Here is a 12,401-nt window from a genome sequence, read left to right on the forward strand (position 1 = left end):
GGTAATGGAGAAGCAGTCGTGTGTCCTGGCGCGCATTAATGGGAGAGTTTGTGCAGAGCAGCCGTCCTCCTGCAGCCGGTAATTGGCTCATTCTCTCTGATCCGCGGCAGCCGATGTCAGACGGCTCTCGGATGGAGCCGGGCCTAATTACCGGAGGTGCCGCTCGGTACATGTGCAGCCAGGAAGACGCTAACGGCGGAACCGCAGGCTCCGAAACGCTCAGATAAGCAGCGGCTGCGCTCGCGAAGGGGGGTGGGGGGCGATGGGCATTTTGCATCGCTCGCTTCGTTAGCTCGCAGACATGAATAAGGAACAGCAGGTGTAAGAATCAGCCCTGCGTGGCGAGGTGGGGGAGGGGGAGGGGGTGGGGGTGGGTGGTGTGTGGCTGAGTAGAGGGAGCAGGGAGATGGGGTCTCCAGCCATGATGGAGAAGCTACAGTGTGAATGTGACAGCGGGTGACGGATGATTACCTGTGGAAACCGCTCCTCACTATGAGCATAAAACATCTTGTATTCCTGTCCATACCCGTCCCCACTCCCCCCAATCTGACTGCTCCAGAGTCAGGGGTACAGGGAACATCTTGTGAACGTAATTTGTCAATCCTTTGTGGACACATAGGTGTGAAATTACATCACCGTTACCCAGAAGCCTTCGGGGCCAGTGGGAGGGGAAGGAACAGACAGCTGTGTATGTGAAAGAGGCTCTGGGCTGAGCTACAGTGCCATAGCGCCTGCAGTCTGTTTGCTTTTCCATGCTTATTAGTCATCTAAACAGAGAAATATACATCCAAACATTATACATCCATTATATTACCATTATACATCCATAATATTACCGACTAAATTTACTGTGAATCCCAAGTGAATTAGTAGGAGCCTGTAGGAAACAGCATCTCCAGTCATTTCGTTTGCATGTTTTCATGAGCAGGTCTCTTGCAAACATGGTCTCTCTTGCAAAATAGATTTTAATCTGTATCAGACTTATGCTGGCTGTACACTTGATGACATTTTAAGCGATTTCACAGTCTTAGTCATAGTAAAATCTTGCCAGTCTTACCTTCTGTCGGTGCGTGCCAACGTCACGACTCACGATAGGTGTGAGATTACATTAAGACGGTAGTCTTCATTTTGCAACGGTCTTTTTCTTATCTTGACCATTCCAACAAAATCCAACGTTTAATATTATTTTATGTCTTTGGTCTTGGCTCAAAAGGATTTTGATGGCCAATGACACAATTTATAATCCTACACTGCCAACAGCCAATAGGCGCGCTGTCTTTGTCTTACATCAGAATGCCGGTGTGTGAGTTTCCAACAGGAAGAGGAGGGTTAAGATAAAAAAAAAATCTCAAAAATAATCTGATTGGAATCTTAATAATGTGTGAAGCTGCATGATTTCCAGTCTTCGCAGAATCTTAAGATGTGTGCACCCCTATGACTAAAAACCCATGACAAATTGTTGTTAAAAGTGAGAGTGTGTCAGACTTTAGTTGTCTAGAAGTTGTCTAGTGTAAGGCCAGCATAACCTGGTTAACTAACGGTTAAATTTTAAAAAATAATAATATAAAAAATAAGCCGGCTATCGCTACAGCATAGATTTCTTCTTAACGTAGATGCAACAGCGGTATCAAATTTTCGGCTCAGGCAGCGCCTTAAAAATGGCCTGGGACAGGAACGCCCTGTCCCTCTGAGACGCGTCTGGACTGCCGGACGGGTATCTAGGCCAGCGTGCGTGACCAGACAGGCCACCGGACGGACAAAAGCAGGGACCCGAATCCTAATGCCTCGCCAGCAGGGGAAAATGGCAGAATATACGGACCCTTTCTGTTGGGACAGGGCTGAATGTGTTGTGCTCCACATTTAAAGACAGTAAACAGCAGACTCTTATCTTTAAAAGGCACCTTTCTGGATATTCAAAACACGTCTCTGCTGTATAACGTGGTAAATGCTGTTTAAGGTGCCAGGTTTTGGCTCTGAAAGTCTAAATTTCAGAGGAGCTCCGAACTCATTCAGTAACATCATCTGGAGAGCTGATGTGCATTTCTGTGTGTATTTGTGTGTGTGAGTGCATTTGTGTGCATGTGCCTGTATATGTTTGGTGTTGCTAATTGCACACTGACCATCTTGTGTTCTTCCACAGAGCATGTGTGATTCTGGGGGTGGTGTTCATCCTGTCCTCCCTGTGCATTCTGGGAAAAGCCATCCATGACCTGGCCACCAAGTTGCTCCCTGAAGTGGTAAGCACCTCCATCACAGAACACACACCTGTGCATGTTGACATTAATGCCCTATGCAGGTTGATCCATACCTGACAATACCTTTCTCACAGTTGGCGAATTAAACTCAGAGTTTTTTTTCGCTATTCTTATGGAAAACCTGGTTTTTCAAATAATTCTACACGCATAAATAAATAGTAACAGAAATCATCTTTAGGTGAAGTGTTCAGGCAAATAGCACGATGGCGGTTTGGATGTGTCAGCTCTGGGTAAATGATGCAGGAACGCTTGCTCTAAGAACGAGAGCGGCCTTATTCTCTATTATCAGTGAAGGTTTCCTGGTTTAAACTGCTTTTAAAAACCTGGCCTCCGTTGCTATTATTGTCACTTTACCGAGTCTGAAATCAAACGCAGACAAATTTGACCTGTCAACTGAAAGCCGAGCTGTGGCTGCGTGATGCATTTTGAAGAATGGGCTTTGTTTACGCGATCCTATAACAAATGGCTACGTTCTCTCTCCTCGTCCTCCGTCGCCGCGCGCAAATTTTCTCTCGCGCGGCTGTCGGGTGTGACGGCGCGAAAGCCCGACACCTCCCAGAGGGATATTTAGATCAGGCGTGCCGCGAAACGTCCAGGTCGATACCTGCGACGCGTCTGAGCGCGCTGCCCCCTGCTGGGGGGAACGAAAACGAAACGGGGCCCGCGGGTCGGGAAGAGGCGGCTTGCGAAAGAGAGAACGGATCTGAGACCCCGGTCCCAGAATAGTCTCGTCGCACTGTTGCCAGGCAATGGCAGACGTCTTAGATAAATAATGAATTCATTTCAACCCGTCTCCTTTCTGACTGAGTTACGAAATGGAACAGGAGGCACGCACAAAATGGAACGACAGCCATCGCACATATTCTCTACGAGCGAATTTATCTTCTAAATGATGTAGCTTTCATCCAATGATCCAAGAATGTAATTAATGTTTAGATGTCACCTTTTGAGTAGTTTGAGTAGGGATCGCAATTCTCCAAGCTTAATGCATAAATACTTGCCTCAGTTCCCCCTCAATGTAAATGCTTCTGTAGTTTTATCACAGAGAGCAAAACATGAAAATGACAAATTGTACACCAAACCATTGTATTGTGCACATATTGTCTCTATAAATCCCCATTTACTCCATACACCTCTATTGTGATTACGTAGTCTGTGGCAAATACCTATTCATATTTACAGGTTAGGTAGCAGAGTTGCATATTCTCCGAATCTAGCGTCTGCAGTAAAAGGATGAATGTGGAATTTTATGAGCTCCGCATCTACGCTATAGCAACCGCCAGTGAACAGCTGGGCCATAACGAGCGAGTGCACACAGGTTTAGTGATGACAGTGCGGCTTGACACAGATACCTTAGCGAGCAGAGCAATGCTTAAAAAGAAAGACAGAGAGAAAGAGAATTGAAGAGGCTCACAGACTTAGATAAATGGACGCACAGGAGGAAGAGATAGCCAGATGCACAAGAACAGACAACGAAGGAGAGAGGGAGTGAGTGAGAGAGAGAGAGAGAGAGAGAGAGAGAGAGAGAGAGAGAGAGAGAGAGAGAGAGAGAGAGAGAGAGAGAGAGAGAGAGAGAGAGAGAGAGAGGGAGTGAGTGAGAGAGAGAGAGAGAGAGCGAGAGAGAGAGAGACAGAGAGAGAGAGAGAGAGAGAGAGAGAGAGAGAGAGAGAGAGATGGGTCTGTTTTCAGATGCCAGCTGCTGTGTTTTAATCAAAACTGCACAGCTTCACTTTGGAAAGCTCTTGGTCCAGAGAGAGCCTATTAAAGCCTGTTCTGGCACATAGCAGCAGTGTATAAAAATAGCTTCTGTATTCTAGTTTTCTTTTCGTTCTTTCTGATGTCAGAAAGGTTCCTTCTGCTGAGCTGCATGTACAGTGCAGTCCGTAAGTATTTGGACAGTGACACAATTTTTTTGTAGGTTTGGCTCTTTACTACTTTGGATTTGAAATGAAACAAAGCGCAGACTGTCAGCTTTATTTCCATCCATATTGGGTGATCCATGTAAAAATTACAGCCAAAACCACAACAAAAAATAATGACACTTTCCAAATACTTACGGACTGCGTTGTATGAAATGTTGATAAGGCCGTGATTAAAACTGCCATTGTGACTGAGGACGTGACCAGCAGAGGTAGACCCATACAGTGGGAGTTCAGACAGTCCTCACTGTTGCTGGTCCTGTGACAGCAGCTCTCCCACGAGAGAGCATTGCTTGCAGGCATCTCAGTCCAGTATTCAAAAAGTGCACACTCTGTTCTGCATTCCCAACTCGGAGGTAAGTCACTGTCCACAAAGGGGCCTTCAGAGTGAGTCACCTTAGCCACATAACATGATCCCACATGCAGTACATGGGAGATGCTGGTGTGCTTATAGCCAGCCCAGGTACAGTTAACAACTGCATCAAATTAACTCCCAGCACTGGGGTTGTGAGAACTTGACTGGCTGGTGGTACTTTAGTTAGATGTGAACCGGAGATGATTCAACCAGTCTTGCCAAGATTTTGCACCTGGAATCCTGAGGACTCCATCCATCCATTATCTATACCCACTTATCCTGGGCAGGGTCATGGGGGGTGCTGGAGCCTATCCCGGCGTGCACTGGGAAAAAGGCAGGAATAAACTGTAGGGCCTGAGGACTCCAATCAGAGAAATTGATTTTGGGTCCTAATGAAGTCCATATTTAGGACTGAGGGATCCCTTCCACTCTGAGAAATGAGCATAAGCAGAACACAGGACCGTGCTTATCGACTGCTCATTTTATTCGGATGCAGATTTAGTGGGAGCGGATTGTGCGCGTAGATGCGATAATGATATAATAGCATACTTACTGGATGACACTTCAAATTCTTGAACAGACAGAGAGTGTGTCAAGTGCCAAGGCTCTTAAAGTGAGAGCAGTCAAACCCTACATTTTCCATAATTACCTTATCGTGCATTAGAGCAAAACAGACTATGTGTATCTGTGATGCCACTTTAAGTAGTACATTCCAAACGAACAAGAAATGTTTGCTATTTGTGGAATTAAGTGTGATATTTTACCTCCGGAATATAAAGACAGCCTGGGTTGCACTTATATGTGATTTTGTATTACCTTCCAGCTCCCACACTGATATATTCCACAGCTTCTGTGTGAACGGACCAGATGAGACTAATTAATTGGCTCCAGGGGCATTGGCAGGAAGAGAGAGAAAAAAAAACGTTCAAAATGTACCAAGATATCGATAACATTTGTGCATCTGGTTTTTAATTTTTAGTTTTCTAAATATTATTTGGGGATATGCATCTGCAAATTCAGATAAACTGTTATAGTGCAGGGTTAACTGCATGTAAACCCATGGGTCATTATTTGCAGAATGGGTGTCACAATAATACCATTAAATAACTATAATTGCGTAAATAACAATGAAGTTGGTGCCATTTGCTGGAAAGACAGGCAACGTGAAAGCATTTTACAGCAGCAAAGTGCTGGAAGTCTTAAAGTAGACAGTGAGTGTTATGGTAATAAATAACCATCAAATGAATTAATATTGGATTCAAGTAATAAGATGACATTTTACCCTCCGATAACACAGCAGTGACCAGCTCCACTGATAAATATATATAATGTAATAAATGTTTAGATGTGTTTTGAGTAGTTTGAATGGAGATCACAATTCTCAAAGCTCAGCACATTATTTGCTTCAGTTCCCCTCAGTGTAAATGCTTCTGTAGCTTTATCTCAGAGAGAAAAAACATGAAAATGATGAATTGTACACATTTATCACCAAACCATTTTTTCCATCATAGATTAGGGGCTGCCCAATCCTGTTCCTGGAGATATTCTGTCCTGTAGATTTCTAATCCAACCATGACAAAGCATACCTCATTCAACAGCTAGAGATCTCATTGAGCTACCAATTAGTCAAACCAGGTGTGGCAAATTAGGGTGGAAACAAAAACCTACCGGACAGTGCCAGGAACAGGGCTGGGCAGCCCTGCCATAGATCAACAGCTTAGTAACTTTGGATGGAGTGTGGAGAGCTTTTTTCTAGCCTCTACCAATAATTCCAGTGTTTCAGGTCAACAGAAGAATTTTTCAAAGAGTAAACACTGATGCCAGTAACAAGGGCAATGTTTTTTAATGCCTGCGGATATTAGGATAGTGTCATATTGTATACCTGCGTGTTTGCCAATGATTACTGATCGAGGTGTCTGCTCCTTTCCATCAGTGAATTACATTCATTCTGGTCATTGAAATAAGGCTTGTAACATTACCTTATTGCTAAGCAATAGCCTTTGTCCATGGTGTCATGCCCTGGGTTCCAATCTTGGTCCTGGGAACAGGGTTTGTATGCTGGTTTTTCAATATCTTGATCATTTAAGGTTGCTGGAAACATGTGTAAGTTGTACGATACATTTTCAACAATGGCTAGTTGCCTAGTTGCCGTTTGCTTTGTCTTTGAACTCTTCATTTTCCACAAGTGTTCACTCTTTCAATTAGGACCCAATGATTTCACCTGCCAGTCTATAATTGAATCAATTAAAATGGAACCTATTTCTATCTGAATCGTTTCTCGTTCAGCGGATTACATAGACTGAAAGCAATAGCTGTTCTGACTGATTAAATGTCTTGGGATGTGCATATGAAATATTTATTCTTCGTAGTCTGCTCAGCCATTTCTGACATAATATGGCTTTAATATGGCCAATTGGCATTAAAAGTGTCAAATTAAAATTCCATTAGCAGCTTGTTACAATTCAGAGGCTGGAATAACGATTGGAATGAAAGCCATCGCACACAGTGTGTCCCCAGGGCCGGGTTTGGGAAGGGCTGGCTAATGCAGCCTCCATTTTGAGTGTTCTGGGGGTGCGCGGCGGAGGCTGCCGCCGCATACAGGCACGCTCAGTACCCTGCTGGCTGCTCCGGGTCCCCAGCGAGCTGATCGCTGATGAAACAGAGCAGAGAATAATCCTCCCCTTTGATGAAGAACTGATTTGGTGTCAGCTCTCCACATGCATAAAGCATGCACACTCAGGTGCACACGTGTAAACATGATGTGCACGCACTCACACACACACACACACACACACACACACACAGACACACAGTCACAGACTCTCCCCCTTTCTGTCTCTCTGTCGAACACACGCTTGGCTTGAAAGGAAAAATCTGCGCGGCTGAGTTGTGTTTCCAAACCAGTTAAAATAATATCCATGCTTAGTATTGGAGAGAAAGTATTTCACAGCGTTTTGCATTTATCGATTTGACACATCGAAATCAACAATTGAATCCCTCCCCTTCTTGGAATGAAATTCACAACAACACTTAAGGCTTAACATTCCGAATGAGAAACCGGTGAAATTAGATCAAATAAAAATCAATGCTTTCTGCTCCTCCCTTTTCACGGGATGCAGGGACGCGCGGCCTCTTGTTGGTTCATTCTGTTTCGGATCGATTCGAGCAATTGGGTTCAATTTCACTGTAACCCTCTTTCTGTGCGTAGCACTGCTGGTGTGCTCCAGACATGTGACCAGGGCTCTGTGCGTCCGTGGCAGGAGCTGGAGGGGGGGGGGGGGGGGGGTGTTGGGGGAGGGTGTCAGGATGGTATCCCATGAGCAGACCCACCTGACCCATGTGTGGGTGGCGAGGTTGATAAGGGTTGGGGGGAGGGGCCTCACTCTTCCGTTCCTCGCCCCCTTTTTCTTTTCAAGCTCCGGGTCACACAGTGGGGTTCAGTTTTCAGAGATTTATCTCCCCTCACATATCTGACCTGCTGGGGGGGTTGGGGGGGATTAGATTTAAAATGAAGAAAGCGTGGGACTGGTCTGTGTGGGAGGCCACAGACACCGTGGATTCAGATACAAAATGGATTGTCTTTCTCAGACAGCTACTAAAGCATGAAAACTTCCACCTTCTTGATTTAACTGAAGTAAAATGGCCCTTGTTTATCACATGCTTAAGAAAGCCTTAGGGGGAATAGTTATGAGGAAAAAAATGCAGTTAGACTAAAAAAGGATTTACATGCTTGTGATAGAAGGTAAGAGGATCTGATAGAGGATAAGGGCCATATAATTACAGCAGTGTACTTTAATCTCGAAAAGGAAGTTGAGTTGCGTTCAAATTTGGTGACAGTACCTCTATTCCTTCCCGGAGAAAGCCAGACGAAGTGTGGTCATGGGCGTGAGTTTGCAGTTTTAGTGCACAATGTTGCACATTCTGCCTGAGGAATCGATATGAGCGATGCTGGCTGGCCTTTGCTGCTAATCACCTCTGCAGCGCCAATATTGGCAAGGTGCTGCTGGTCTATCAGCGGCATGCTGCTTTGTTTTCTGGCCACAGTAGGACCGTCAAACTTTCGGCAGCACCCCATTTTGATAACAATTAACAACAGTCAACAACAGTCCTTTTTAAGGTTTCTCATTGCAGCATGGCATTTAGGCAGATGCAGGCCCCCTAAGCATTTTTTGCTTGTCTGGGCTCCTGCTATTGCTCACTGCTGTGGGCCCAGCACTGGACTCTATGTGGCGCATGATTCAGGAGATATTTTAGTGGCATTGTTGTGTGGCATTGCATGATTGTGTACAGCACCTCAGACAAATCACCCTCTTTCACTGTGAAAATGTCACATTGTGCCGTTTAAGCTGGTTCTGTATTACTTTTGAAGTAAAAACTACATTCAGTTTGACTCAGCTGAGCCGAACGTTCTCTGTAAGAAAGTGTTATTGAATTCTCTTTAGCTATATAAAATTATGAGTCACAATTTCTTGATGTGAAAAATCATTTTTGATTACCTTGGATGCAATCAAAAAAAACTTCACACTAGCATAAAAATAGCCTTCCTAGTTAAAGCCAAGTCACATTCCAGACTAATTAAAACCCTGAGTGTGAATGGGTTATGACTCATGTGAAGCTCTTGGAGGAGATTGAAAATCATCACCTCAAAGCTGGCTCTACCTGCTGCTTAAGAGCAGAGCCGTCGGTCCTGCTAGGCAGATCAGGCACTTCTTCTCTCCCAGGTCCTCACATTCTCTCCCAGGGCTCCACCTTCTCTCCCAGGGCCCCACCTTCTCTAACAGGTCCCCACCTTCTCTCCCAGGGCTCCACCTTCTCTCCCAGAGACCCACCTTCTCTCCCAGGTCCTCACATTCTCTCCCAGGGCTCCACCTTCTCTCCCAGGGCCCCACCTTCTCTAACAGGTCCCCACCTTCTCTCCCAGGGCTCCACCTTCTCTCCCAGAGACCCACCTTCTCTCCCAGGTCCTCACCTTCTCTCCCAGGGCTCCACCTTCTCTCCTAGGGCCCCACCTTCTCTCCCAGAGCCCCACCTTCTCTCCCAGGGCCCCACCTTCTCTCCCAGGGCTCCACCTTCTCTCCCAGGGCCCCACCTTCTCTAACAGGTCCCCACCTTCTCTCCCAGGGCCCCACCTTCTCTCCCAGAGCCCCACCTTCTCTCCCAGGGCTCCACCTTCTCTCCTAGGGCCCCACCTTCTCTCCCAGAGCCCCACCTTCTCTCCCAGGTCCTCACATTCTCTCCCAGAGCCCCACCTTCTCTCCCAGGTCCTCACATTCTCTCCCAGAGCCCCACCTTCTCTCCCAGGTCCTCACATTCTCTCCTAGGGCCCCACCTTCTCTCCCAGAGCCCCACCTTCTCTCCCAGAGCCCCACCTTCTCTCCCAGAGCCCCACCTTCTCTCCCAGGTCCTCAGATTCTCTCCTAGGGCCCCACCTTCTCTCCTAGGTCCCCACCTTCTCTCCTAGGTCCCCACCCTCTCTCCTAGGGCCTCACCATCTCGTCATCCTTTGACAGCAGAAGATACATATGGTGCCAAGGTTTTGGAGGGGCCCCCAAATTATTTTTTGCCTAGGGTCCCCAAAAGTCTAGGAACAGCTCTGCCTAAGAGTATAGATTTACACTCAGGGGTGGCAGTAACATGACTTTCAGTAACCTCTGAGAGACCCCATCAATCATTTCACTGTGAGACAGACCTGTCTCTCTGATACATCCCAAATAGTAATAAAAATGGATTAATCCCTCTCTTTCAGTGATAAACACATTCTTGTCACAAGAATGAGATCCAGGTAACAGTGATGACCTTCATGTCAATTCCTTTTTTGTCAGTGGATCATTTCAGATGGGCCAGTTTATATTGTGGACTGCCCCAAGATTCTTGGGGTATTACTATTATAAGTATGACATCACAATTTCCTTCAAGTATTCTAAGGACCGTTTGATGTTGAATGTGCAGATGCTGTATTTCATGTTGGGTTACCTGGTTCAGGGAACAGCGCTAGTGGAGCAGGGAACAGCACTAGTGGAGCAGGGAACAGTGCATTTGAAGCAGGGAACAGCACTAGCGGAGCAGGGAACAGTGCTAGTGGAGCAGGGCACAGCACTAGTGGAGTAGGGAACAGCGCTAGTGGAGCAGGGAACAGCACCAGTGGAGCAGGGAACAGTGCATGTGGAGCAGGGAACAGCGCTAGTGAAGCAGGGAACAGCACTAGTGGAGCAGGGAACAGTGCATGTGGAGCAGGGAACAGCGCTAGTGAAGCAGGGAACAGCGCTAGTGGAGCAGGGAACAGTGCTAGTGGAGCAGGGAACAACCCTTTGAGCCCTCCCTAACCCACACTGTCAGTACTGCCTCCAAAAGGTAAAGGTTTTTCAGTTTTTTTATTCCAGTCCTCCTGACTCCTTTTATCCTCTCCAGCACCTCTCTAACTCTGGAGAAGGTAGAAAGTTTACTCACTGTTTGGATTTGGATCTCCATCTTTTTAAACACTTTAAAATCCTGCTGCAGAGGAGGTAACAGCATGCATTTTGTGAATTCTGAAAGCTTGACTGGAGACAGAAAGGCATTAAGGAATCAAAACCACGAAAGAAAAGATTTGCGTCAATCCATCTCTTGCCTTCAGGATGTGCACAACAGAAGTCAGCACTCAGCTACAGAATGCTTTCAAACCTTTTATTGGTTTTTAAAACCAGCCTGCCAGTGTTAATATTTGTAAAGAAAAGCGTTCATATTTGGACGTTAGTGTGTCATGTCATTAAATTGCACTCTCATCTATGCTGATGTCACCTCATAATAGGACTACTGAAACTGAATGTGTTTGGGTAAAATAAAATTATTCCATTCTTTGCTTCTTTTCTCTTCTTATGGGTTTCACTGAAACTAGTAACCTTGTGAAGACACAGTTTTTTATTCCAGAGAAATATGCAAAAAGGCCATTGCAATATTTATGATGCTACTGAGTCAGAGTGCACTCTCTCTCTCTCTCACTCACTCACTCTCTTCTCTGTCTCTCACTTTCTCTTCCTGTCTCTATCTCTCTCTTCTGTCTCTCACTTTCTCTTTCTCGATCTGTTTCTGTCTTTCTGTTTCTACCTTGTTGTCTCCTTGCTGTCCTACCAGTTCCTCTGGATTTTCTTTTGAATGGATGATGTTCTGTGAGTGAACCACACACTTCCCTGCCATGTAGGACAATTTTGGTTGAAAATACTGTCACCCATATTTTAGTCAGATTAAAAATACCATCGTTCCTCATTATTTCTTTCTTTCTCTCCCTCCCCCTCTCTCCCTCTCCGCCAGGACGATTTCCTCTTCAGCGTGTCCATCGTGAGTGGCATCATATGTGTCATCCTGGCCGTGCTCAAGTTCATGCTGGGGAGGGTACTGACCAGCAGGGCCCTCATCACCGACGGTAAGAAAGGCGGGATCAGCCAATCCGTCAATCGGTGCCGCTCTGCCCACTCCCTGCGCCGTGGCAACAGCGCAATAAAGAAAATGAATGAAAAATTACGAATGGTAATCAGGATCTGTAAGGGGGAAATAAACGATCGCAATAAACACGGCGCTAGAGGCTACTCGCTCGCTCAGCTCCCCCTTTATTCGCGCTCGTGGGCTCTGAGCCAATCAGATCCCATTACTCCCGAGGTCCAGCCAATCAGATTCTCCTTCTTAGACAATCCAATAATGCTTTGTAGCTTCCTTTGAAGGCTGCTTTATTTCCCTGGGGGCTCTGGCTGGTGGTGGCGAGGAGTGACAGGAAACAGCAAGCCGGCAGCCTGCTTTGTCCTGACTGCTTGTGCTCTCTCGCTAGGCTCCTCTGGCCTTTATATATTAGTGGATGAGGGGGTTTGGGATGCGGGGGTGGGGGGGAATGGGGGCACCCCC

At 46.1% G+C, this 12,401-nt stretch overlaps 1 protein-coding gene across 1 annotated transcript in view; it reads left to right on the plus strand.

Annotated features, from left to right (window-relative positions):
- Nucleotides 1–12,401, plus strand: part of LOC118222129 (transmembrane protein 163-like) — a 52,555-nt gene that overhangs the window by 34,078 nt on the left and 6,076 nt on the right. The window contains exons 5-6 of the mRNA XM_035407465.1: nucleotides 2,141–2,237; nucleotides 11,817–11,928. Of these exons, the coding sequence (XP_035263356.1) occupies nucleotides 2,141–2,237; nucleotides 11,817–11,928 (209 nt within the window). The remainder of the gene's footprint in view (nucleotides 1–2,140; nucleotides 2,238–11,816; nucleotides 11,929–12,401) is intronic.

Source organism: Anguilla anguilla, chromosome 3 (assembly GCF_013347855.1).
Source record: "Anguilla anguilla isolate fAngAng1 chromosome 3, fAngAng1.pri, whole genome shotgun sequence".
Lineage (NCBI taxonomy): Eukaryota > Metazoa > Chordata > Actinopteri > Anguilliformes > Anguillidae > Anguilla > Anguilla anguilla.